Source organism: Ornithorhynchus anatinus, chromosome X1 (assembly GCF_004115215.2).
Source record: "Ornithorhynchus anatinus isolate Pmale09 chromosome X1, mOrnAna1.pri.v4, whole genome shotgun sequence".
Taxonomy (NCBI): Eukaryota; Metazoa; Chordata; class Mammalia; order Monotremata; family Ornithorhynchidae; genus Ornithorhynchus; species Ornithorhynchus anatinus.
In genome coordinates, this window is record NC_041749.1 from 83025946 (window position 1) to 83052998 (window position 27053).

The 27053-nt window shown below is 45.0% G+C and overlaps 1 protein-coding gene across 1 annotated transcript; it reads right to left on the reverse strand.

The window, feature by feature from the left end:
- Positions 1 to 994: 994 nt before the first annotated feature.
- Positions 995 to 23561, reverse strand: SLC38A8 (solute carrier family 38 member 8). Its single transcript, XM_029051723.2, has 11 exons — positions 23379 to 23561; positions 23085 to 23275; positions 19154 to 19352; positions 17332 to 17488; positions 15300 to 15404; positions 12882 to 12939; positions 9205 to 9319; positions 6770 to 6917; positions 4624 to 4808; positions 3194 to 3245; positions 995 to 1209 (listed from the first exon to the last, which is right to left on the reverse strand). The coding sequence occupies exons 2-11, from the start codon at positions 23271 to 23273 to the stop codon at positions 1107 to 1109; spliced, it is 1311 nt and encodes a 436-aa protein (XP_028907556.1). The 5' UTR covers positions 23274 to 23275; positions 23379 to 23561; the 3' UTR covers positions 995 to 1106.
- Between the last annotated feature and the right edge of the window lie 3492 nt (positions 23562 to 27053).

The window sequence follows — 27053 nt, forward strand, 5'->3', positions numbered from 1 at the left end:
AATACTGCTTTGGAAGATGTTCCTAATTTACCCTGTTCCTGCTGCTGCTTTGTGCTGGAATCCTGGATTTCCCAAGCTTTAAATCTATTGACTGCCATAAATAATAACAATAATAAGAATAATTCTGGTATTTGTTAAGCACTTACTGTGTGCCAGGGACTGTACTAAGTGCTGGGGTGGATTCACACAAATCGGGTTGGACACAGTCTCTGTCCCACATGGGGCTCACAGTCTTAATCCCCATTTCACACATGAGGAAACTGAGCCCCAGAGAAGTGAAGTGATTTGCCCAAGGTCACACAGCAAACAAGTGGCAGAGCCAGGATTAGAACCCACACCCTTCTGACTCCCAGGCTCATGCTCTATCCCCTACACCATGCTGCTTCCCATAAATTATGGTCTCCCCTCCCATGCTCTGTAGTAATCCCTGGGAGATTCATATCTGGTTTTGGTTTCATTAAAATCTAACCAACTCTGATGCCGGTAATGGGAGCCAGAAGTCATGCCCCTGGGCAGCAGAAGCCCAGAACGCCCTTACAATCAGTACTTGAGGTTCCACAGGGAGTCACCTGATTGACCGAATGACTCCCTCTTTGCCCTTGCAAAGAAAGCCAGTGCCAGCATGGGATGCCATGGTCCTGCCCAGCATATCCAGTAAAGAGCATTGCTGTGGTCCTCTTGATGTGTTGACTTGTTCTTTCTGGAACTGGGCTATTGGGATGGAGTGGAGGTGGATGAGGGTAGCTTGTCGGGGGAGTTTTCTCACAGTGTTGTCAAGAATATTGACACAATTGACTGATGTTGTTAGACGAGTCTGTTTTCCCCACTTTGGCTTGTGGGTTTAGCCCAAGATCTGAATGGATTTTCTTCCAATCACCACACCACACCCTAGGTACCACACTTTGCAACCACTGATAATAATTCACAGACATTTATTTTTACCAAGGACTTTTTTTAATGGTAAGAAACATCCTCATGAAATGATTGCAGATGAAGGGTGCTTTATGGTGCTCCTAAAATTTGCCATGATACACTTTGCAGGAGACGCCTTCTGTCTGTATCATCCTCCCGTTTCAGACAGGTTCGACCGACAGCCACCCCCAACCCTAGGATGAGTTGAGCAGGTCCATAATGGCAGCAGATGTGCTCTGCCCAAAGATAAATGTTCCAGAGAGGATGGAGATTACACCCCAGCTTATCAAACAGGACCTAGAGGTGGAATGAAGCCCAATTTAGTCACCAGAAAGGGACAGAAAAAAAATAAGAGAATTTAATAAAAGAATTTGCTTAGGCTCAAGAGTGCAACTGCATGTCAAAAGGAGATCATACCCTTTATGATCCTGTATGGACCTTTATGTCCTCCATGTAGCTCAACAGCCTTAAAGGCTCTATATAATAAGTTCATTAAGGACAGGGAACATGCTGCTAATTCTGTTGTATCATATTCTTCCAAGTACTTAGTACTCTGCACATAGAATGCTCTCAATAAATACCACTGATTGATTGATCAGAGGCAACATCTATTTTGAATAAAAAACTATTGCTGAATCATTCATGATGATGAAAGATTGCATGGAGGATTGAAATCCATGGAAAATATCACACTTCATCCAATATCCCTGAAAACATTGCACCAGAGTTGTCCTGGTGCCAGAAAAATCTGGCTCAAAAATCTGAATTCCAGCTCTTGCCTTGTTTAGACAAGGTTGGAGGTGTGAATGAGTAGTGAGGTGCCCAGAAGGTGGCAGAAAGGGGAACAGGGAATGGCCTAGATATCCTATAACCAGAATAACAAAGCTAAGTGTTACCAAAAAGAGAGGTAAAGGAAAATACTATTTATTAATGAGGATTTAATACTATTTATTCATTAATTCAAAATGTCTCTGGGCAGAAATAGCTTTTCCTAAACTTTCCCTTTCTAAATGTTAGTGTGGCCTCTGATCCAAGAACTCCTAATGGATTATGCCAGGAGCCTTGAGATGGTCTCATCTTTCTTCATAGCCTCCAAATCACCACAGGCTCATTCATTCAATCGTATTTATTGAGCGCTTACTGTGTGCAGTGCACTGAACTAAGCACTTGGATGTTAGTTGTTGCCATGACTAGGGATTAGGGGTGCAACAGAGAAACAAAGACAGAGGTGTGAAGTATCATGCACAGATAACATCCCAAACTCCATTAATCAATCAATGGTATTTATTGAGTGTTTACTGTGTACAGAGCACTCTGTATGGAGCACTGTGTGCTGTGCTTGGGAGAGCGCAATACAAAAAAAGGGGGGGGACAGTAGAGATATCCCTGTCCACAAGCAATTTACAAAGAAGAGAGTCAAAACGAGTTTTATTTTTATGCTATTTGTTAAATGCTAACTATACGCCAGGCACTGTATTAAGCGCTGGGGTAGATACAGGCTCATCAGGTTGGACATAGTTCATGTCCCACATGGGGCTCACGGTCTTAATCCCTATTTTACAATGAGGTCACTGAAGCATAGAGAAGTTAAGTGACTTGCTCAAGATCACACAGCAGGCAAGTGGTGGAGTCAGGATTAGAACCCAGGTCCTTCTAATTCCAGGCCCATTCTCTATCCACTAGGCCTTGCTGCTTCTCACTGTGGAATGTAGTTCTATTTCTGCCTCTGCACCTCTCAGGACACCAGTCACATTCAGAACCTATCCTTCGGTTTCTGAAGGACAAATCAGGACAGCTAGGAGAAGGTGTTCATGGACCAGAGGCCTGAGCGTGTGACCACTGTCTTTCAAAGACCACACTTTCAGCAACAAGGCATCTCCTGGCAACTAGCAGAAAAGTCAAAAGGAAACAGATTTCAAGGGCTCATCTGCAGCTCCTAATGATCCACTAATTGGCGGATCAGATCGCTGAAGCTTGGTGTTTAACAGGTTGCTAGCAACTCCCTACCATTGAGGTAGGGCCTTATTCATTTCACCACATTCAAAAGTATGGTAACACCACCCACCTCCTGATTTGGATTGGTGACTTTCCTCTGAAGAGAGCTGGAAGTTGTAGAGTGGAGGGCAAAGAGTAGAGGGAACTGGGAAGTGTTCAAAAACTCCATGGGGGAGACAATGGGCAAGAGACAAAAGGGACAGAGGAGGAATCCAGAATCACAGCTCGAAGGACATAGCACGGCTGACTCGGAGAAGCTGTGCTACATATGCTGGGGCAAACTTACTTTGTTTTTGGCTGGATGCTCTCGGTCTCCATCGCACAGATGAGACACAGTCCTGCCAATGGAAAGGACACAGTGATTGGCAGTTCCCCGACCCATAACAACTTCATGAGAATTCCCCCTCCTTTGAGTTTCACCAGAACCAACTCCATACTACCTCAGTGGGGAAGAAGCTTGGGGCTGAGAGTGAAAACACACACTCAACTTTGCCAAAAAATTCTGGAAACAGTCCAGCTTTTCAGCGTGACAAGACACAGAAACCACCCGAGAGTACTTATGTGAGTCTATGTAGCAGAGCACTGTATTAAGTGCCTGGGGAAAATTTCCCTGCCCCCAAAGAGCTTGTACTCTAATGAGAGAGACAGACACAAAATTAGGAGGAAAAAGAGAGTGATACAACTGACTATACCAAGAGAATGGAAAGATGGATAGGTGAATAAAATTGTGTGGAAATTGTAAACTGTCAGTCCCTATATACACAAGTGCTACAGGTAGCTAGGAGTGCTTAAGTTGTTGAGGTGGTATTAAGGAAAGTATGACCTAGGGAGAAGAAAATCATTTCCCTGAGGTTGATTTGAAAGGGAGGGTGGAGGTGATCCCTCACACACATACACACAAACTGAGCCTGGCTAATGTTATCTATCATGCAGAGTTGAACTTTGGTTCAAAAAATAAAAAAAAATCCCCAACTCTCCTTGTCCCGAGATCCACCTGAAAGCTAATTCCCTGGTAGAGAAGGCATTGGTGATGGGTGCAGGAGAAATGGAACCTCTGTCCAAACCTTCCCTTCACCCCTCCCCTATGTTACTTCAATATTCCTCTCCAAGAGCACCTGCTCCCACACCCCACAAAAACGAAGGTCCATTGAGTGGACTGCCCACCTCAGACCATGTTTAACATCGCTAGAGGAAGATTCGGCAAAACTTTTCCATCCCCTTTTCCCATCGCCAAAGGAGACAGACCCCTGAATCATGCCAGGAAGAAGGGAAGCCACCTGATATCAGGGCACTTTTTTTCCCATTCTGGCTCAGGCCGCTGGGGCAGGAAACACCCAACCTAGCCTGAGCCCAACAGAACTCCATGGGGTTTAATAAGGCATGATTATTCCTAAATGTCTCAAGCTACAGAGTGCTCCAAAAGCCAGCCAGTTTCCCCAGTGAAGCCTCAGGTCCCACAGAGCATCTTGCTGGCCTCCCTCTTAGAACCCCCTCCCCTCCGATCCCATGAGTAGCCAAGACCCTTTCCCTGAAGCAGCCAGTCACTAGATTGTCTTCCTGGAAAGACTATTCATTCAATAGTATTTATTGAGCACTTACTATGTGCAGAGCACTGTACTAAGCACTTGGAATGTACAATTCGGCAACAGATAGAGACAATCCCTGCCCACTGATGGGCTTACAGTCTAAGATTATCACCTCAAAGCAGAGTCTCACCTGGAAAGATGAAGATGAAGAAAGCACTGATCCCTCCAATCATACTAATGACTTTGCTGATGTCAGGGACAAGCAGAGCAACAAGGAGCGTCGTGACAATCCACAGTACCGTCAGCAACATTCTGGACAAAGCCTCTGAGGGCTTTGCAGACAACAAAGGTGCACAGACATCCTGGGTCACTGACCTACAGGACAGATCCCAAAAGCCTCAGATGACACCAACAGCTTGGGCATCTTGTTAGTATCATTATTATTATTACTCTATTTGTGAAGCACTATTTCTTTGTTAAGCATTGTTTGCATCAAGCACCGTACTAAGTGCTGGGATAGAGACAGGTTAATCTGCTTGGACACGGTCCCTGTCCCACATGGAGCTCACAGTCTAAATAGGAGAGAGACAGGTATTTAATTTCTATTTTATAGGTGAGGAAACTGAGGCACAGAGAAGTTAAATGATTTGCCCAAGGTCATACAGCAAGCCATTGTCAGAGCAGGGATTAGAACCAGTAGGTTAGTAGGTCCCCTGACTCCCATGCTTAGACTCTTTGTTAGGCCATGATGCTTCTTCTGGACAAATCACAATGATATCCTTATTAGTGGTCCTTTCTCCAGAAGTTATTGTCTCTTTCACTTCAGGGTACTGTTCGTCATCCTCCCCAAGTGAGTACTTATCCACTCTTTGGGGGAGATGGAGGGGAGTGTCAAGAAGCAGTGTGGCATGTGGAATGGATAGATCATGGGCCTGGGAGTCAGAAGGACCTGGGTTCAAATCATGGCTCCACCCTTTGTCTGCTGTGTGACTCTGGATAAGTCGCTTGACTTCTCTGTGCCTCAGTTACTCATCTGTAAAATGGGGATTAAGACTGTGAGCCTCATGTAGGACATGGACTGTGTCCAACCTGATTAGCTTGTATCTACCCCCAGAGTTTAGAACAGTGCCTAGCACAGAGTAAGTGTTAAATAACAATTTTTTTAAAAAAAACCCCTATACCTATTCTCAAGGGTGGTTCCAGCACACAAACCCAACATCAATGTACTAGTCTCAGCCACAACCAACCTCACTGCTGAGGAGTAGCATGGCCTTGTGGAAAGAGCAAAGGCCTGGGAATCAGGGGACCTGGGTTCCAATTCCCCTTATTTGCTGTGTGACCTTGGGCAAGTCCCTTTGTTTTTTGGTGCATCAGTTTACTCATTTGTAAAATGGAGCTGAAACACCTTTTCTCCCTCCCCCTCAGATTGTGAGCCCCATGTGGGACAGGGATTGCGTCTGACCTGATAATCTTCTATCTACCCTACTTTATTATTATTATTATTATCAGCAGAAGCCACTTAGCTCTATGAGCAAATGAGGGCAACTGACAGTGGCCCCTAGGGGGCATCATCTTCAGAAGAGCCTCTGTCAATGCTTCAAAAGAACCATAGCCTAGTTAGTCTGGAAGGGAGGCAGTAAGCAAGGGGTGCAGTGGGCCTGTGTGGCTTAGTGGAAAGGGCTCGGGCTTGAGAGTCAGAGGACGTGGGTTCTAATCCCAGGTCCCCCACTTGTCAGCTGTGTGGCTTTGGGCAAGTCACTTAATTTCTCTGTGCCTCAGTTACTTTGTCTGTAAAATGGGGATGAAGACTGTGAGCCCCACATGGGACAACCTGATAACCTTGTATCTATCCTACCACTTAGAACAGTGCTTGGCATGTAGTAAGTGCTTAACAAATACCATTATTATTATTATTACCCTGTGGATCCTGGGCAGGTTTCTGTGCCTGTTCCTCCCTACAGATCAAGTTTCCTCATCTGCAAAATCCCTGAGCCCCATCCCTCCCATCCCCATCCGTGGATGAGCGAGGTCCAGTCAATGAGTCAATCCAGTCACTATCTCTGTGGAAATGTTTCCTATGGCCATTTTCTGCTCCCTGATTTTCACCCAGTTGAAAGAAGGGATCAAATCTCAACAAGGTCCCATCCCATTTGTGCTCCAGTCAGACTCTACAATATCCAGCTGTCATTAATTGGCAACAGAATGAAAACCTCAGTTCTGAATCACTACCTTCTGTGGGAAGCAAAGGATTCCTGCCCCCCAGCCCCACATGCAGACTTACAGGGGAGGCTCACCATGTTCTGGATCAATGAAATGAACTCAAATGCGCTTATTACCTCCCCAGGAGTAGAACAATGGGGTAGATGGTGATGATGGAGATGCCAAAGAGGAGTCGAGCTACAATGATCATCACGTCATTTCCAGGGTAGGACATCAGAACATCAGCAGAAACGTCAGCCCCAAAGGTCAAGTAGCCATAAATGCCTGGAAAGCATCGGGAGGATTTATAAATACATGGAAGATCATACTGATGCAGTTTATCTGACTTGACCCAGAAAGAGTGCAAACCACATCCACTAAATGTTTCCACTAGTGGCTTGAAAAACTTCTGCAGGGATCAGTGGTTGACTTAATAAAGTTGTTGAAATAGAGAAGGCTGGAAAGCAGATAATAATAATGATGACATTTGTTAAGTGCTTACTGTGTGCCAACCCCTGTTCTAAGCGCTGGGGTAGACACAAGGTAATCAGGTTGTCCCACGTGGGGCTCACCGGCTTCATTCCCATTTTACAGATGAGGTAACTGAGGCACAGAGACGTTAAGTGACTTGCCCAATGCCACAAAGCTGACAAGTGGCAGAGGCAGGATTAAAACCTAAGACCTCTGACTCCCAAGCCCATGCTCTTTTCACTAAGCCACGCTGCTTCTCACTAAGCCATGCTGCTTCTCCAGATGCCAGAGTCTTCAAATGTGGTTTGTCCAAGACTCTTGTTTTTTGGTAAATCTGTGTACAATAGGTCCACAGTAAGTTAGTGGGAAAGTATTAAAGCTGGTAGATGGCTCATCTTTGAGAAACAGCATGGCCTAGTAGATAGAGCCTGGGAGTCAGAAGGACCTCGGTTCTAAACCCGGCTCTGCCTCTTGTCTGCTGTTTGACCTTGTGCAAGTCGCTTAACTTCTCTTTGCCTTAATTACCTCATATGTGAAATGGGGATTGACTATGAGCCCTATCTGGAACACTGGACTGTGTCCAACCCGATTACTCAGTGCTTAACAAATACCATAAAAAAAGTCTGGTGGAGAATTTGCCCCGATTTTACCCACAAGTGAATGGCAGAGACACTTCTGTTTGGTTAGGGCAGGAGCGGATAATCAATCACAAGTCATAAAACCCTGCTGGAAAGGCTACCTGGGTAAAGGAAAATCCCCTGGGAGGGCCTGGCTGAACAAAAGATGTACTGTTCTTAGCTCATGGACATGGGAGGGGAGAAACTATAGAGACTGCTCACATCCTCCCTCTAATAACTCCCCCCTTCACATAGGGCAGACCACTGCTCTCCCCATCTTCAAAGCCCAGCTTAAAAAAAAATCACATCTCCTCCTTCAAGAGGCCTACCCTAATTAATCTCTCTTCTCCCTACTCAATTTCCCCTTTACTACATCACCTATGGACTTAAATCCCTACCCTCTAAGACCTTAGAAACTCACCCATCCCCACAGCAATTAAATTCATATCTTTAGACTCTGCTGCTTCTCTATACTTGTGCTTTATTTTAATGTCTGCCTCCCCACCCCACTAGATTGTAAGGTCCTTAAAGACAGGAATTGTGTCTAATAACTTGATTGTATTCTCCCAAGTACTTAGTGTAATCCTGTGGACAGAGTAAGGACTCAATAAATAATAATAATGATAATACTAATAATCGTGGTATTTGTTAAGCACTGACTATGTGCCAAGCACTGTACTAAGCTCTGGGGTAGATAGAAGATAATCAGGTCAGACACAGTCCCTGTCCCACCTGGAGCTCATAGTCTAAATAGAAGGGAGAACAGGTATTGAATCCCTAGTACAGATGAGAAAACAGAGGCAAGGAGAAGTGAAGTGATTTGCCCAAGGCCTCACAGCAGGCAAGTGGCAGAGCTGGTATTAGAACCCAGACCCTCAGACTCCCGGGCCCATACTCTTTACATTAGACCAGTAATCAATCAATAAATACTATCAATTGATTGATCGACGTAGTCCCTCCGTAGGCACTAGCGAAGTCAATCAGTGGATCATCCTCCCCAGACTAAGAAAGCACCCCAATGGACTACTGCCAGCAGAGTCCCAAAACTTTCACTGGCCTTAACACATGCAGGAATTCCTAGAGCCCAAGCCCTCTACATGAAAGTCCTCACTTCAAGGGTCTCTCTGAAAACTCAAGTTTTTAGGTTGCTCACGGATTAAAGGTCCCATGCACATGACCCCAGATCACATCTTACAAGCTGACAGCAAAGGAAAGCCATGGGATTTGACATCCCTTGGGGCATGAGGAAAAGATGAAGTCAGATGACTCACTGCCACACCAAGAGGCAGCAGCTCCAGACCCTGACTGGGTCCGAGTCTCTGCCGGGGCTCCTGCACCAATAACTGCCCCTGCCCCTAAGCGGTGTGCCAGAGGACCGTAGAGTGGGGGTCACCAAAGTGAAGAAATAAATATTTCAGCAAGTCGTAACAACGTGGCACATCCTTTTCAGATGTGGGGGGAAGAAAAGACGGAGCTGAGTTTACCTGTCAAGGAATAGATCAGCAAACAGATCAGCATGGAGAGCACAGACACCGTGAACCAGTGCGTGAGCTGCCTGTTGTGCATGCTGCAGTAGACAGCAACGGAGGCTTCATGACACTGGAAGACAAAGGAGAGAAAGACGGAACACAGTCGTGGGGGCTGAGCCACAGCCCTTCCCCTGCATGCTGCGCCGAGGAGAACTAAAGATCCTGTTGTTCTAACCTGCCACCCGGCTGTCCGCCACCACAACAGGGTCATTCCTGGTGCCGAAGGCTTTGGGGCTGTGCCTGGGGTGCTTTAGGGAGAGGTCTTGGTTATGGAATTTCCCCTCTCACTCCCTGAGGAGCTCTGCTCCCTAGAGCTATTACCCAGAGCACCTAAAACCTCCATTCCCAGATTGGCTCCTATTGCTATCAACATGGTACACAGCTTGGATTTTTCTCTCTCCGAAAAAGTTTCCAGACTCTGACTAGGAACAGTTGACTTGGCAAGTGGAATCTTGAGTGGGCTCAGTGACTTACTCCTGACTGTGACCTCCACAATGGTCCCTCTCCTCACCATTTCTGTGCCTTGGGTTCCCTGTGCGAGACCAAAATTGGACCACTGAGGGCTCACATACTGGAGAGGGCTTCTTTCTTGAGCAACACTCATGGTCCCCAAATCCTTCCACTTCCAATTTTTGGTGGGAACTGATTTGGAGCAAAGAAATGCTCGCTTGGGAGATGAGTAGGATTGCCAAATTTTGGTCAGAGAACATGAGTTGCTGCCTTCTTGGGTGGGCCTGCCATTATTTTAAAAGCCCAACAGTAGGCTGGGAGCCGGTGAAAGGGGACAGACAGGCCAGAAATAAGCACTTATGGAGTTCCCTAGTTCCCTCCAAGCATTCACACAGTAAGCATTGACTGATTGATTCAGTCGACAGACCTATTCGGGAGCAGTGTGATCTAGTTGATAGAGCATGGGCCTGGGATTCAGAATTCATTCACTCATTCAATGATATTTATTGAGCACTTACTGTGTGCAGAGCACTGTACTAAATGCTTGGAAAGTACAATTTGGCAAGAATCCCTACCCAACAACGGGCTCACAGTCTAGAAGGGGGGCTCACAGTCTAGAAGGGAGGCTTACAGTCTAGACGGTGAGGCTCACAGTCTAGAAGGACCTGGGTTCTAGTCCCAGCTCTGTTACTTACCTGCTGTGTGACCCTGGGCAAGTCATTTAACTTCTCTCAGTTACCACAGCAGTAAAATGAGTATTATGACTGTGAAACCCCTGTGGGACATGGACCGTGTCCAACCTGATTACCTTGTATCTACCCCAGAGCTTAGAACAGTGCCTGGCAGATAATAATAATAACAGCAAAAAGTCTATCTGTTAAGCCCTTACTATGTGCCCAGCACTGTAAGCACTTAACAAATGCCATAAAAAAAATGAGGGATGTCCAGCAGCCCTTTCCAGGAGAGGTATCACTCATCCATCTGCCCATTGAATCCCTGGTTATTTAAGGGGGCCTGAAAGCCTCTCAGCTGATAGGGGATAGAGATAGCTGGAGTAACCCATGCAAGTTCTGGGTAACCTATGTAAGTTCTCAAACTTCTAACAGTTTCCCCAGCCATTAGATGCAGACAGAAATACTGATCTACACCATAGGATTAGGAGAGGTGGCAAAGCTGATTCATTTCACATCTGGTCATGTTTATTCCATTTTGTTGATACTTCTGAATTGCGGTCTGGGTCCACCCAAATAGGCCATCATATAGTAAACTGTATGGATTCACATAGGCTCTTTCATTCACAAAGTTCAAAGCGATTCTTCCACCAGAGGTCTTTTTCTCTCCATATGAGGGAGGGCTAGCAGTTTGGTAATTGCCTGTGGACCCATGAACCTGGGTTGAACAGGCTTATGAAACCCTTGAAGAAGCCATGGTAGGTGTATGGAGCCTCCAAAAATAGAGACACCAATTCTAAGGTCTGATGGTTAGATGGTGAGACAGCACCACTTAGGCTCTTCCTACTCCTCTCTCCTCCCCAACGCCCACCAACAGCTGCTCCGCCAAAGGGCAGGAAGAGAGCCTAAGATATTACTGACCTTTATACCATTGCTGCAGAGAGAGAAAAGGACTATTAGCTCTGTTTTTCAGATGAGAAATTGTCCCTGTAGTGACAATTCTTGTGGCTAGCTATACTGCCAACTTCATTTATATTTAGGGACACTTTTAGCCCCGCTGCTAAAATAACTAGTAGGTAGAACTATCGCATTTCACTGGCCTCATGCAGAGATAGGGCTGCAGGAGGAGAGAATGCCTGCATCCCATTTATGACTCTAGGAGACCTTAACCCTGGCTTAAAAATGGATATGGAAATGGCTGTACTGTGGTCCCAGGGTCCAGGTGGAAGACAGGCTAAAAAGAGGAAAGGTGTTACAGTGAATTGGCATGTTCTGGCCCACTTCAACTACCACTTACACATACTTCTGTTTTTAAAAGGAAACACAGTAGACTACAGGTGAAACTGTATTTGGCTGAATTGCTGTTCCTCAAGGGGCCACTCTAAGCTCTCTCAGGAAGACAGAACCTACTCAAAAGAGAAGTTCTCCAGGGGGAAAGGTAGTTAGGTTGGGATAGCCAGTGATGGCTACCAGACCCCAAGATGCACATGACCTTACATGCATTAGCCCAGCATGCAATGCAGGATAAAGATGTCATAAAGATGCCATTTTGTGAAAACCCACCAGATTCTGCTATTTTATTAAATGGTATTTGTTAAGCACTCGCCATGTGCCACATGGGACTCACAGTCTTAATGCCCATTTTATAGATGAAGAAACCGAGGCACAGAAAAGGTAAGTGATTTGTCCAAGGTCATACAGCAGACAAGTGATGAAGTGGGATTAGAACCCAGGTGCTTCTGACTCCCAGGCCCATGCTCTATCCATAAGACCACCCACACCAAAACCTAGAATATTTCTCCAGGGTACCCTGACCCTCCACAGTGAGAACTGCTGTGGTTCCTCTCCAAGGTCCCTCTGACTGTGTCCGCTGTTTTCAGGCTGCAAAATTAGGTGGCAAGAGCCAAGAGGAACGGAGGCTTGGCGCTGAAAATATAAATGGCAGACCAAAGGTTTCTGACGCTGAATCAGTTCTAGACAGGGGACAGCTTAAAACTAGACTATTCGATATAAAACTGGACAAACGACCACTCTACCAGATGGAGCTTTTTGTTACCGTGATAGAAGGAAGAAGGAATGCCCTGACAGTAACTGCAAAACCATTCAAAAGCTAAATAACCTGCATGGCCTAGTGGAAAGAGCCTGAGCCTGGGAATCAGAGGACCTGGGTTCTAATCCCGGCTCCACCACTTGTCTGATCTTGGAATAAGTCACTTAACTTCTCTGGGCCTCAATTTCTTCATCTGTAAAATGGGGCTTCAATATCTGTTCTCCTTCTTACTTAGACTGTGAGACCTGTGTTGGATCTGATTAACTTGTATCTACCCCAGGACTTAGAACACTGCTTGACACATATTAAGTGCTTAAAAAATACCATTAATATTATTATTATTATTATAGTAAGATTGCTCCCAATCCACCCCCCATCCCTACCAAGGTAATCCATGACAGAGTCATGAAGAACCCAAAACCAAATTCAGATTTTCATTTTTAGACCCAAGTTGAAGTTACCTGAAATCCAAAGCAGATAGTTGGGAAAATATTAAACACGAACACCCATGAAGATGGTCTGCAAAAATAAGTTGGGTTTTTTTTTAAAAAAAAAAGCAAGTCAGTTATGTACAGTAATGTATTGGAACAAACTAAAATGCTCTTAGTTTAGTGTCTGGGTTTAATTAAAAGTTTCAAAATATACTGACCAGGGTTTTGAAAAATACGAGAACAGTATGGCTCCCAAATGGAATCATGTTACAGACAGAACCTTTGAAACAAATCTGTTGGAGCATTTTCTCTAAAGTTAGGTTTTAGACAGCAGTAACTGAGTACTTTTTCTGTAAACTTTTCTAGGTAATTCACTCTGGAAGGATTCCATAACTTTCCTTCTCAAGGTTATTCCTAGGCAAAGTTGTAACCCCTCCTGTGCCTATCACTGAACTACTAAGGAGGAGGGAAAGCAGAAGAAAAGAGCAGGGAACCTCCTCTGTATCTGACCGCTAAATATGGAGTGAAGAGTCAGATCTAGCAAGAGGAATATTAGATACATACATCAGGCAAGTAGGCTAAAATCCTGAGCCTCCCATTGTCAGATCTGATCAGTGGTCCATCCTAGTAAGTCAGTAATTTGTCTCAAAGTGGCAACAAGATGCTTAGAAGAACCATGTGATAGTTGCCCTTCTTGATATCCATCCTCATGTTAGGGATAGACCATCTAACATCATTAACTTTGCCCCACACATCCCCAAATTCACCTCCAGTTACTACTGTGGACCGTTTGTCTTGGAGTTTTTCCCCCACTCCTCAAGACTAGCGACAAGGTCTAGTGTACAGAGCACAGGCATGGAAGTCAGAAGGACCAGGGTTCCAATCCTGGCTCCACCATTTTTCTGCTGTATGATCTCGGGCAAGTCACTTCACTTTTCTTTGCTTCAGTTACATCATCTGTAAAATGGGGATTAAGACTGTGAGCCCCATGTGGGACAGGGACTGTGCCCAACCTGATTAACTTGTATCTACCCCAGTGCTTAGTACAGTGCTTGGCACATAGTGAGCACTTAAATACCATTAAAAAACAAATTTTTTTTCTGCCTGCCCAACTTCCAGTGGTAGTGCATTCCATATGCTTGCCATCCATAGTGTAAAGATGGGTTTCTTTAATGTTTGCTTTGAACTTACTACCTCAGGTTTCAATGGGTGACCTCTCATACTGGTGTTGTAGGATTTAGTGAACAACAATTCTGCCCACCCTTAATGATTTTGTGAGCTTCCTCACCACCTGATAATCTTGGAGGCCCTTCTTCGAGTCACCTCCAGCTCTATTGTGCACTTCTTCAGATTAGGTGACCAGAACTGAAGCCAGTATTCCAGGCACATCAAGGTCTAATTTGCCTTCTGTTTTGTTTTCTATCCTCTTCCTGATGATGCTAGGTTGTTTGTCAAAATAACTGAATTTCCCAAATCCTGGTAGAGTTGGAACTCTCTGAACCTATTAGCCTCAGAGGGATTAGTGCCCTTAATAGAGCAGATTGCTAAAGAACTCTCACTAAGCTCTTCAAGACCTTTCCCATTCATGCCTGGGAAGCAGAGATGGAGCATGGATTATCTTGTTTTCTAGATGAGTTAACAACTTGGAATGGAAAAGGACCACCCAAGACCGAAGAGCCTAGGTCTTCCCCTCCCAAGATAGGGCTCTCTGCACAACTTGGGAGGAACACCAAATCATCTGAAGTTAATCAGCAAATCCCAATGGCCTACATTTCCATAGATTGAAAATAATCTCAGTCAAAAACAGGTACCGCAACCTGTTAAAGTTAGGCCATTCTCCCACCCCATATCCCTCCTCCCATATTCCCAACACCTGGAAAGCACTATTCTTCCACCTAATTTTAATCTGTCTGCTCATCAGCTTTTGAGGCTTCATCTGACCTCATTTCGACCCAGGATGTAGAGCCTACATACCCCTCGGTGACCTCTAAGGAACATGACCATTCTCCAAGCAGGTAAAGTAAATCTATCTTCCATTTGGTGTTTGGTAGAGCTCCATCCTCCCAAGAGGAAGGGGCTCCAACGGTGTCCCAGGATTGGCATTAGTACCAGTTGGAGTCCTCATCCACTGAAGTGGAGGGAGTCCATTATGAGTATAGCTTCCTTTTTATCCAATATGGTATTTGTTAAGTGCTTTCTCTATGCCGGGCACTGTACTAAGCACTGGGGTAGATACAAGCTAATCAGTTAGGACATGGTCCCAGTCCCACATAGGGCTCTGACCTGGCACCTAATTACATCAACAATTGGTTTGATCCACGTTTGGAAAGTTGGTGACTTGACAGTAGTCGGGTTTATGCTGCTGCAGAACTATTTAGTGTTTTAGCCTATTCATTATAGTACTTACCGTGCCTAACCCAGGAATCAGTGAGTTACCCTTACACTTACCTCAAAGAATGAGGAAGAATCTCCTGATGGGGACTATCTGGCTGGAGGTGATACTTCACCATAATGACCAGGGTCAGATAACAGGCTGCCAAAGTACCTAGGATACTAGAAAACACACACATACATATATATGGGTAGAAGAATCTCCCTGTGAAGTCTAGAAGCATTAACGGCATAGGGTTCAGTATATACTTCCTGGGCATATAATTATGGTTGAGAAAATACTATGCAATAGAAATCAACCCAGGAATCACAAGTGTCCATTATGTGGGGAAATTGGGGATTATGGGAAGCAGCGTGGCTCAGTGGAAAGAGCACGGGCTTGGGAGTCAGAGGTCATGGGTTTGAATCCCTACTCTGCCACTTTTCAGCTGTGTGACTGTGGGCAAGTCACTTAACTTCTCTGTGCCTCAATTACCTCATCTGTAAAATGGGGATGAAGACTTTGAGCCTCACATGGGACAACCTGATTACCCTGCATCTACCCCAGCGCTTAGAACAGTACTCTGCACATAGTAAGCGCTTAACAAATACCAATATTATTATTATTAATAGCCCCACAGCTGTGTGAACCAGACTCCCAGACTTGTTCCTGCCAAATCTCTGACAAGACCTGAGACTTCTCGATCTGGGCTGAAAAGACCCCCATATGGTGGCTTGCTGGCCTAAAGCCTGTTCCCTCCTAGTCCTTATCTTCCCTAAAATACCTGCCTGCTTTTGCCCCTACACTCAAGATGAAGATATATATACTTCATACTTCTGGATAAATATACTTGTAACTGTCCTTTGAATGCCAGGAATGACCATAGCCAGGCTGACCTGCATCCTAAGAAGTCAGATATCTGTATCCAACCTTGATGTCTGATGGCCTAGATGTAGGTAGGGGATTTCTAAGCCCCAGAGTGGAAGGTCTATCCCTCTTTTCACCTTGAGGCGAGACTCCTTTTTCTGACCCTGAGTGCTGGGGCTATTGTAGACAGCAACCTGAGTCCAAAGTCAATTTCCAAAACCACAAATTGGGTCATCCTAGCAGCCTGGCTTAGTGGGTAGAGCATGGGCCTGGGAGTCAGAGGGATCTGAGTTCTAATCCCAGCTCTGCCACTTATCTGCTGTGTGACCTTGGGTGAGTCATTTCACTTCTCTGGGCCTCAGTTACCTCATCTGGAAAATGGGGATTAAGACTGTGAGCCCTATGTGGGCCAGGGACTGTATCCAACCTAATTACCTTGTATCTACCCCAGTGCTTAGTACAGTGCCTGACAAACAGTAAGTGCTTAACAAATACCACAATTATTATTATTACTATAATATTATTATATAATATACTATATTATAATATTATATACTATATGTAATATAGTATAATTATAATACATACTATAAAATATTATAATATAATTATTACTAATAATTGTGGTATTTCCCAAGGGCCTAGGGAGGCAGCAGGGAGGGTGAAAAAGGTGAATAAAGCATTCACCCATTTTTAGCAGGTGGCACCACAGTCCCAGAATCCGTCTCTAAATAAATCTCAATCCACCAAGACCCCAAGCAAAATGGTGGATACCCAGTGCTTAGGTACGATGCACTTCAAGGTTTGTTAGCCATGGCACCTCTGGGCTTGCTGTTTCATGCTAGAGAAGCAGCGTGGCTTAGTGGAAAGAGCATGGGCTTGGGAGTCAGAGGTCATGGGTTCTAATCCCGATCCACCACTTGTCAGCTGTGTGACCTTGGGCAAGTCACTTAGCTTCTCTGTGTCTCACTTACCTCATCTGTAAAATGGGGATGAAGACTGTGAGCCCTACATGGGACAACCTGATAACCTTGAATCTACCCCAGTGCTTACAATAGTGCTTGGCACATAATAAGCGCTTAACAAATACCAGCATCATTATTATTATTATTATTATTATTATTCTGTGTCTGGAACTTTGTGCTGCTGCTCATGTGAGTTCTAGCGCTGCTTTCATTTCAAATTAAACACTGAGGTTTAAGCCTCAAGTTCAACAGTCCAGCAGGTTGTGGTCAACAGTACCTGGTATACTTCTGGAACCCGATCTCCCGAGGGGCAGAAAGCGGGAGAATGACGACGATGCAGAGCACGGATAGCGTGAAGCGTTGGTCCATGTACCAGGGCCGGGGGAAGGGAGCTGCTCCACTGAGGGTTTCATTAAGGTAAAGAGAGTCACATACTAGAGAGGACAGATGCAAGAGATGATGGAAAGGTTGTGATCACAAGTGTAATGAACTGGCAATATTCCAACATCCACCCACAGATTCAATCTGTCACCATATCCTGTCAGTTCTACCTTCACAACATCACTAAAATTTGTCCTTTCTTCTCCATCCAAACTGCTACAATGCTGATCCAAGCACTTCTCCTATCCTGCCTTGACTACTGCATCTGCCTCCTCTCTGACCTCCCGGCCTCCTGTCTCTCCAATCCACACTTCGCTCAGCTGCACGGATCATCTATCAACAAAAATGTTCAGAGTCCTCATTTCCCCCACTCCTCCAGAACCTCCAATGGCTGTCTATCCACCTCCACATCAAACAGAAATTCCGTAACATCGGCTTTAAAGCATTCAATCAGCTTGCCCCATCCTACCTCGCCTCACTAATCTCATACTACAGCCCAGCCCGCACACTCTGTTCTTCTAGCACCAGCTTACTCACTGTGTCCCGACTTTGTCTATCCAACGTCCACCCTCTATCCTGGAACTCCTTCCCCCGCCATGTACACCAGATCACCACTCTCTCCACCTTCACAGAACAACTAAGGTCACATCTTCTTCATGAGGCCGTACCTGATTAAGCCCTCTTTTCCCAGACTCGCTTTTCCTTCTGCATTGTCTATGCACTTGGATCTGTGACCTTTGGACATTTGATATTTGCCCCATTCCCAACCCCACAGCAATTATGTATTCATCTTTAAATTATTTATTCCTATTAATGTCTGTCTTCCTCTCTAGACTGTAAGGTCATTGTGGGCAGGGAACGTCTGCTAATTCTGTTGCATTGTACTTTCCCAAGCATTTAAAATAATGCTCAGCACATAGTAAGCGCTCAATTAATGTCACTGATAGATTGAGTCTAGCACACTAGAACTGTGTCATGGCCTATTTGTTAATAATAGTGTCCAAGACCCTGATATTGATGTCAAATAGTAGCACTGAGTTAGGATTCCATTTTTGATGCACATAAAGTGGATTTTTGAAGTTCATGATTGTTTGTTTCCCAGCTAGTTGGGGGTGGCGAGTGGAGCAAGGCCGGGTGGCTGGTGGGGGTTGGGGGGGTGGGAGGGGACATTACCAAAGTGGAAATTAACCTTGTAATTAACAGTGAGAGTTGGTAATAGCATCCACTGGGCTAGGAAGGCTTTTAAGATCACACAGCTGCACATTCAACTCCTTCATAAGAGTTCATAGGTGACCTGTTCCACCATGAACCAGTAAGGATGGGGTGTGGAGTATGCCCATCGGTTGCCGCGAAAACCCTGTTTTCCCATTGTGTGGGGGCTTCAGATACTGACTCCTGTGGTAGCCCCAGATGCCACAGTGGTCTTCAAGGCCGCAGCCTCTAGCTCTGGGGGCTAACATCCCACCTGGCTCACACTGAAGTACTTGCCCCTTCAGATCCAGTCTTATGGTCACCCACCCACATAGCCCTCATACTTCTTCTCCCTCCTGCCGTGAGTTTTGTGGTGGCGGGAGTAAGGCAGCCAAGCCCTCTTCTGCTGCTGCTGCTTCTCCGCATGACATCCGATGTGGAGTGGTGGGGGGAGAGGAGGGTGGTGCTACTCACCATTGTTCCTGAACAGTGGAGTACAGAGAGACAGAACAAATCATGCTGCTTACATTTTTCCAGTTGATCTCCCACAACTCTGAGGAAAGCCACAGAAATCATGAAGAGGTTTACAATGAAGCAAATTTCACAGAGTTTCCCCACCGCTTGGCCACAGAGCTCTCTTACGACACCCTGGTAGGTAGACTGGCTGCTAATGGAGGCAGCATATCCCAGGATAACCAGTCCGCTGATTAGAAAGATCAAGGAAACCTGCAAAGCAACATCATTCAAGGAGAACAGTCTGCATTAGGGGTGGACAATAATAATAATAATAATTATGGTATTTAAGTGCTTACATTGTATCAAGCACTGTACTAAGCACTGGGATAGATACAAGATCATCTGGTCCCACATGGAGCTCACATTCTAAGGAGAGAGAACAGGTATTGAATCCCTATTTTGCAAATGAGGGAACCAAGGCACAGAGAGTTAAGTGATTTGCCCAAGGTCACACAGCAGGCAAGTAGATCCGGGAATAGAACCCAGGTCCTCTGACTGCCAGACCCGTGCTCTTTCCACTAGATCATGCTGCTTCATGATGGATTTTCGAGAGGGAATCAGCCACTGCATCAAAGCCACAGGATCATTATTCCTCAAGAACTACATTGTTGTGCAACTGCAAACCAAGATGTTCCAGATCCACTCCTTAGAGTAGCCTCTTACTAGGAAAGTCTATGGTTAGCAGAGGATTTGGGAACCTTGGGTAAGATAATTATATAATGGTATTTGTTAAGTGCTTACTCTGTGCCAAGCACTGTTCTAAGTGCTGGAGTAGACACAAACTTATCAATTTGGACACATTCCCTGTCCCGCACGGACACAGTCCGTTCACAGTCTAAGTAGGAGGGAGTAGGATTTAATCCCCATTTTACAGATGAGAAAACTGATACCCTGAGAAATGAATTGACTTGCCCAAGGTCACACAGCAGGCAAGTGGTGGAGCTGGGATTAGAACCCAGCTCCTCTGACTCCCAGCCCTATGCTCTTTCCATTAGGTCATGCTACTTCTCATAGGTGAGTCTGAGGACTGCCTGTATTTGCACGTGAACTTGGGTCAGCCATCCTTTCTTTCCAAAGGATATTCCTTCCTTTAAATGGTATACTATCCCTACTGGTTCCTAAACCCCCAAGCGCCTTTCTTCTCTCCCTACTCTGGCAAAAAGGTAGATTGCCAATCAATCAGCCAATAAGATAAGAGTGAGTATATAATGCTTACTATGTCCCATGCACTATACTAAGTGCTGGAGTAGATACAAGATAATCAGGTTGGACACAGACTCTGTCCCACATAGAGCTCAGTCTTAATCCCCATTTTACAGATGAGGTAACTCAGGCACAAAGAAGTAAAGTGATTTGCCCAAGGTTACCTAGCAGGTACATGGTGGATCCAGGATTAGAACCCAGATCCTCTGAGTCCCAGGCCCCGTGCTCTTTTCATTAGACCACACTACTTCTCGGGTGCGCTCTAATTAGCAATCGGGCACAGCGGATCACGCTTTGTCAAGAGGCACCCTATTCCAACTCATTGGTTTCCATTGCAATTTAGGGAAGACATCAGAAAATGATGCACAGACCTCAAGTCCTCCTAAAAGGAAACTATATTGCTAGCTAAAGAATTAAAGGATGTGCCAGATAAAAATCCTTTAGCTGGTCATATTTAAATTGTCAATCTTACCAAATTAGACAGATATTTACTTAAATATATATCACCCAATAGCTATTGGGCCACAAATGACTGGAATCTCAGAGAATATGCAACCCTGATACTTTCTGATATTTCCTAAAGATTGGTATTAAAGAGCTAATATTAGGGACCAGCCCCCAGGGTGGCTTAATATGGTAAGCAAGGCAGCTATCTCACAGCATACCATCAGAGGGGGCGACTGCAGGGTAGCAACAGATAACATTGGGAAAGTTCCCAGCCTCTGTCTGGCTGAGTCAGAAGTGGTTCCTGTGTGAACAACGATATGAGAGGAGAATGCAATAAGTCTGGGGCAAGGCAGGGGTTTGGAGGAGAAAGTGCTAGAGAATAGGGGTCACTCCCCCCACACACACACAAAAAAAAATGCTCTAGGTTCAGGGGCTCAGTGGACTGCCTTGTAATGTAACTGTGTCATACAGTACCAAATTTTTCCCAACCTCAGGGTAGCCAAGTCTCTGAAGCTTCATGTGCATGAAGCTTCATGAGAAGCAGCATGGCCTAGTAGATAGAGCACAGGCCTGGGGGTCAGAAGGTCCTGGGTTCTAATCCTGGGATCCGCCACTTGTCTTCTGTGTGACCTTGGGCAAGTCACTTCACTTCTCTGTACCTTAGTTACCTCATCTGTAAAATGGGATTAAGACTGTGAGCCCCATGCAGGACAGGTATTAGTCCAACCCGATTTGTTTGTATTCACCCCACCACTTAGTACAGCGCCTGCCCATAGTAAGTGCTTAAGTATGATTATTATTATTATTACGTACATGCAATTTTGCAACTTCAGGAGAAAACGCTTCTAAAGTAGAAAGTGATTGACATCTTAATGGTAGTAAAAATGAAAGCAGAGTTTTTATCCCTCAAACGACAATTGTGCTTCAGTACTTCTACAGCTGAGTTTCTCCACAGTGAAGTTGGGGTGTTTTAAGTCAGATTATTCAACCACAAACACTAATGAAAGTGAACAGTGGATGAACACTGTTTTGAAAACACTGCAATATATTCAACTCATTTGGTGGGTGCAGATGAAAGCTTGAGCTGCTTTATGAAAAAGAACTGAAAGTTTTGCAACTTGTGTTGAACACACATTCAACAAGGTTCTGATGAAATACAGTACAATTGCAGCAATGCTACTAAAGAAGCTAGTAAGAACCCCAGAAACCTGAAGAGAGATAACGCACCGCCACATATTTTCCAGGAGGTGGTGATTGCTTTGAAAATAGAATGACTATTTGTTCTAAGAGTCCAATGTTTTGAAATGTGGCCCTGTGCAGATGGTACCTCAATCAGAGCAAGATAACTCTTCGCCATAAATAATCAAGCGTCTACATTTGTGTTTTCCATGATTCAACAGTCTAACTTGAGAGGCACAGATTGTAATTTCAATTAACTCCAAAGGGAGTTTAGCAGCCTTGGAACTATGTAATTCCTATAATCCATATGTCTGGCCACCTTTCACCCTTTCCTTATCCAGTCTCAAAAAAAACCAGTCTAATCATCTGGAGAATTAATTGCCCCTTTTTAAGAATCCCTGTGCCTGACCCTGTCAAGTCTGATTCTTGTGATAGCATCTGGATTAAAGAACTCCCCATCACCCCCACCAACTCAGTGGCACCCAGGTTTCATCTCCCTACAGCTACTGCTAAGCTTAAACACTCAGCTGGGGGTGACTTTAGAAACATCTTAAAAATGAACAAAAAGCCTTAGAATTATATGGAGTCAATAGTGTTTTTGAGCAAATGGTCACTGAGGTGGCCACAATGGGGCTTAAAGAGGAACCTATCTCTTGTAAAGTCATTTTACCTGGGCTGAATCATTTTGAGCCAGGCCAAGATCATCTGACAGCAAGTCAACATATACCCTGACTGCAGCACAGGGGGACCTTGGAATCTTTTTTCAGAGAAGGGATGGAAATGCCAGGTTCCCTACCTTTCTATAGGAGCTTTAGTTTTGGTTTATAGAAGAAAAAAAGTTAAAGTTCCATCATCAAAGGTTCTGTTGGCAGCCTGTTCACAAAACACACCAGAGACAAATCAGTCTCAATAGAGTTCATTTGTTCTCAGCAGAATAATAATAATTGTGGTACTTGTTAAGCACTTACTATATGCCAGTCATTGTACTAAGCACCAGGGTAGATACACTCTAAGCAGATCAGACACAGTCCCTGTCCTACAGAGGGCTCCCAGGCTAAGGGAACTATCTAATCCTGCCAAAATTTAAAATGAAGAGATCGCCGTTAAACTTACCAGCTCCACTAGGACAGCTGTGGTGATCCCTCCTGCCTTGTTGAAAGCCCATGGAAAATTTAGGAGTCCTGCTCCAAGAGAAGATTTTAACATGATGAAGACAGCTCCGGCAGAAGACAAGTTTGGACTGGCTACATCTACAGGAGGCTTCCTTGACAAACTGAGTCTCTCACTACATAATTCCTCCATTTCTAAAAAGAAAAAAAGGATTTAGCCTTAAAGCTCGCTCTCTTCCCTTGCCAAACCCTATCAGACTTTCCCAGGCTTTGTTCTGCTTTCCTGCCTTCTCCTCACCTTCAGAAGAATGAAGAGGCAGACAGCACTCATGCAGGCATCTGAGTATGGTGTGATGTGGTGTCCTGCCTACCCCTGGGCTCTCACACACCTAAGGAAAGAGAATTAACAAGTTAAATGTACATCTTTCCTCCCCACAACTCCAGATTTTAAATTCAGAGGTCTTTTCTGCTCAGCCAATAGGAATCTGGAAAATGTGTTACACATTAATCTGTTTTCAGTCATTTCTCTGGGGAGGGGTTAAAAAAAGAGTCAAGTTACTGACTAAATTCCTTATTAAAGTTCCAAGAGGGATAGAAGTGCCAGCTATGAATAGCAGGGCTGGACAATGAGGAATCTGAAGACACCCACACTCCCTGCTTTTCCTCTTCTCCCTCACTGCCAAAATGAACCCCTCAAGCATAGGGTTAAAAAGGTCAGAAGGGGGGAAGAAGCAATAAAGCAGGTCTGGGGATGTGGAGGGAGGAGATGAGGAAAAAAAACACATTAAAAACACACTCAGGAGTAATGGGAAATAGGGCTGTCTCTAGTTTTCTTGGGATGTAGGTGGAGAGACCTTTTAAGGCTCCCCATTTCACAGATACTTGAGAGTGGGAGCTTGCAGTGGGGTCCCTGCTTTCCCCCTCCATACCCGCTGCCGCCCCCCAGAGTGTGGAGAGAAGACAGGGCTGAGACCCAGAGGGGAAGAAGAACAGCAGGGGTACTGATGGCGACAGGATGGGCCTGGAACGCAGGGCAATTAGTAGAGCCGGGATTAGAATCCAAGTCCTCTGACTCCTAGACCCAAGCCTTTTCCACTGGGCCAGGGAATGTGGCCAACTTTGTTGTACCGTACTCTCCCAAGCACGGAGGCCACCGTGGGTGGAGGGTGGAAAATAGAGAATAGAAGTCTCACACAGAGAAGATGCTCAGACTTTCAGGGTTGGGGGGCGACATTCATCTTGTTGCTTCAATAGCTTGAGGCAGGTCCCATTCATTGCCTCATTTTTGGCTGGAGCCAAGGGGCGTGAATCCTTGAAACAAAAATAGTAGCAGGAAAGAGGACAAAGGGGAGAAGGAAGTTGCCCTGGGCCACCACCTCCTCCTTCTCTCCACTGGGGATGGGCCTGAGTAAGAGTTTCTGATGTGACCAGCACTGTAGTACACCCAGTTCTGCCATAACATGTGTTTTCATTACATGATTTGAATAGTAATCAGTGCTAGCTCTGTGCCAAGCATTGTACTAAGTGCTGGGGTAGACACAAAATAATCAGATCAGACCAGTCCTTGTCTCACATGGGGCTTACAGTCTATTTCATCCCCATTTTACAGATGAGGAAACTGAGGCACAGAGAAGTTAAGTGCCTTGCCCATGGTCACAGAGCAAGTAAGTGGAAAATCTGGGATTAAGAACCCAGGTCCCCTGGCTCCCAGGCCCATGCTCTTTCCACTAGGGCACACTACTTCTCACCTCTAGCAAGAAGGAAGAATGAGGGAGCATTCTTCCCACAACATGAATCTGTTCTAGTATAACACAGACCACAACTTCCGCAAGTCATCATTATCATCATCAATAGCATTTATTGAATGCTTACCCTATGCAGAGCATTGTCCTAAGTGCTTGGGCGAATACAGCAGAATCCATCAATCAGTGGTATTTACTGAGCATTTACTGTATGCAGAGCACTGTACTAAGTACTTGGGAGAGTACAATACATTAGAATAGGTAGTCACAATCCCTGCAGTGTGGCCTAATGGAAAAGGCACAGGCCTGGGAATCACAGGACCTGGGTTCTAATCCCAGTTGTGCCAATTGCTTGCTGGGTGACCTTGAGCAAGTCACTTCACTTCTCTGTGCCTTGGTTTCCTCAACTGTAAAATGGGGATTCAATCCTTGTTCTTCCTCCTATTTAAACTGCGAGTCCCACGTGGGACAGGGACTATGTCCAACCTGATGCACTTGTATCTACCCCAGCACTTAAAACATTCATTCAGCCATTCAATCAACATTGTTTTGACATGTTGTAAGGACTTAACAAATACCATTTTAAAAAAGAAGCTTATAGTCCAGAGGGGGAGACAGACCTTCATATAAATAATTACAGATATGAACATAAGTACTGTAGGGCTGATGGTGGAGTGAATTTAGAGCGCTTCAAGGGTACAGATCCAAGTACATAGGTGACACAGATGGGAGACGGAGTGGGGGAAAAGAGGACTTAATTGGGGAAGGCCTCTTGAAGATGTGCTTTTAATAAGGCTGTGAAGGTGGGGAGAGTGGTGGTCTGTCATATATAGAGTGGGGGTGGTTGGGGGGGGGAGTTCCAGGTCAGAGGGAGGACGGTGACGAGCTAGATGAGATCGAGATACAGTAAGTTGGCATAAGTACGGACTGGGTTTTAGTAGGAAATCAGTGAGGTATGATAGGAGGGAGAGAGCTGAATGAGTGCTTTTAAAGCCGAAAAGGAGTTTCCATTTGATGCGGAGGTGGATGGTCAACCACTGGAGGTTCTTGAGAAGCGGGGAGACATAGGCTAAACTTTTTTAAGAAAAATGATTCAAGCAGGAGAGTAAAGTATGAACTGCAGTGGGGAGAGACAGGAAGCAGGGTGGTCAGTGAGGAGGCTGATGCAGTAGTCAGGTCGGGAGAGGATAAGTTCTTGGAACGGACTAGTATCAGTTGGGATGGAGAAGGAAAGGCAAATTTTAACAATGCCGTGAAAGTACAACTGACATGAATTGGTGACAGATTGAATATGTAGGTTGAATGAGAGAGATGAGTTGAAGATGATGCCAAGGTTATGGGCTTGGGAGACAGGGATGATAATGGTGTTGTCCATGGTGAAGGGAAAGCTGGGGAAGAACAGGATTGTTGTTTTTTATGATATTTGTTAAGTGCTTAGTATGTGCCAGGCACTGTATTAAGCATTGGGGTAGATACAAGCAAATCAGGTTGGACACAGTCCATGGCCCAAATGGGCTCACAGTCTTAATCCCTCTTTTACAGATGAGGTAACTGAGGCACAAAGAAGTTAAATGACTTGCTCAATGTCACACAGCAGAAAAGTGGCAGAGCTGGAGGGATAGAATCCAGGTCCTTCTGACTCCCAGGCCTGCGCTCTATCCATTAGGCCATGCTGCTTGGATAGATTTGGGTAGGAAGATGAGGAGTTTCATTTTGGACATGCTTAGTTTGATGTGTCAGTGGGACATTCAGGTTGAAATGTCCTGAAGGCAGAAGATGTGAAACTGCAGAGGAGAGAGGTCAGAGCTGGAGGGATAAATTTTTGAGAATCATCCTCGTGTAGATGGTAGTTGAAGCCATGGGACCATCTGCCCTTAAGGAGTTCATAAGGTAAATTTTTTACAATAGGGGGAGGAGGACAAACAACGATATAACAGGTAGTAGTATGAAGACATCAGAATCAATTATTGAATGTACTATTGTAAACACATATACTGTATAAATAAATAAAATAATTTGGTATTTGTTAAGCGCTTACTATGTGCCAAGCACTGTTCTAAGTGCTGGGGTAGATACAAGCTAATCGGGTTGTCCCACCTGGGGCTCGTAGTTTTAATCCCCATTTTCCAGATGAGGTAACTGAGGCACAGAGAAGTTAAGTGACTTGCCCAAGGTCACACAGCTGATAAGTGGTGGAGCCAGGATTAGAACCCATGACCTCTGACTCTCAA

Excerpts from the sequence above, each read along its gene's own strand:
- SLC38A8 (XM_029051723.2), bottom strand. The coding sequence starts at position 23,273 with ATGGAGGAATTATGTAGTGAGAGACTCAGTTTGTCAAGGAAGCCTCCT. Across the intron at positions 15,405-17,331 it reads GGGTTCCAGAAGTATACCAG|TATCCTAGGTACTTTGGCAG; the intron begins GTACTGTTGACC and ends TGTGTTTTCTAG. Across the intron at positions 9,320-12,881 it reads CTATCTGCTTTGGATTTCAG|TGTCATGAAGCCTCCGTTGC; the intron begins GTAACTTCAACT and ends TTTGTCTTCCAG.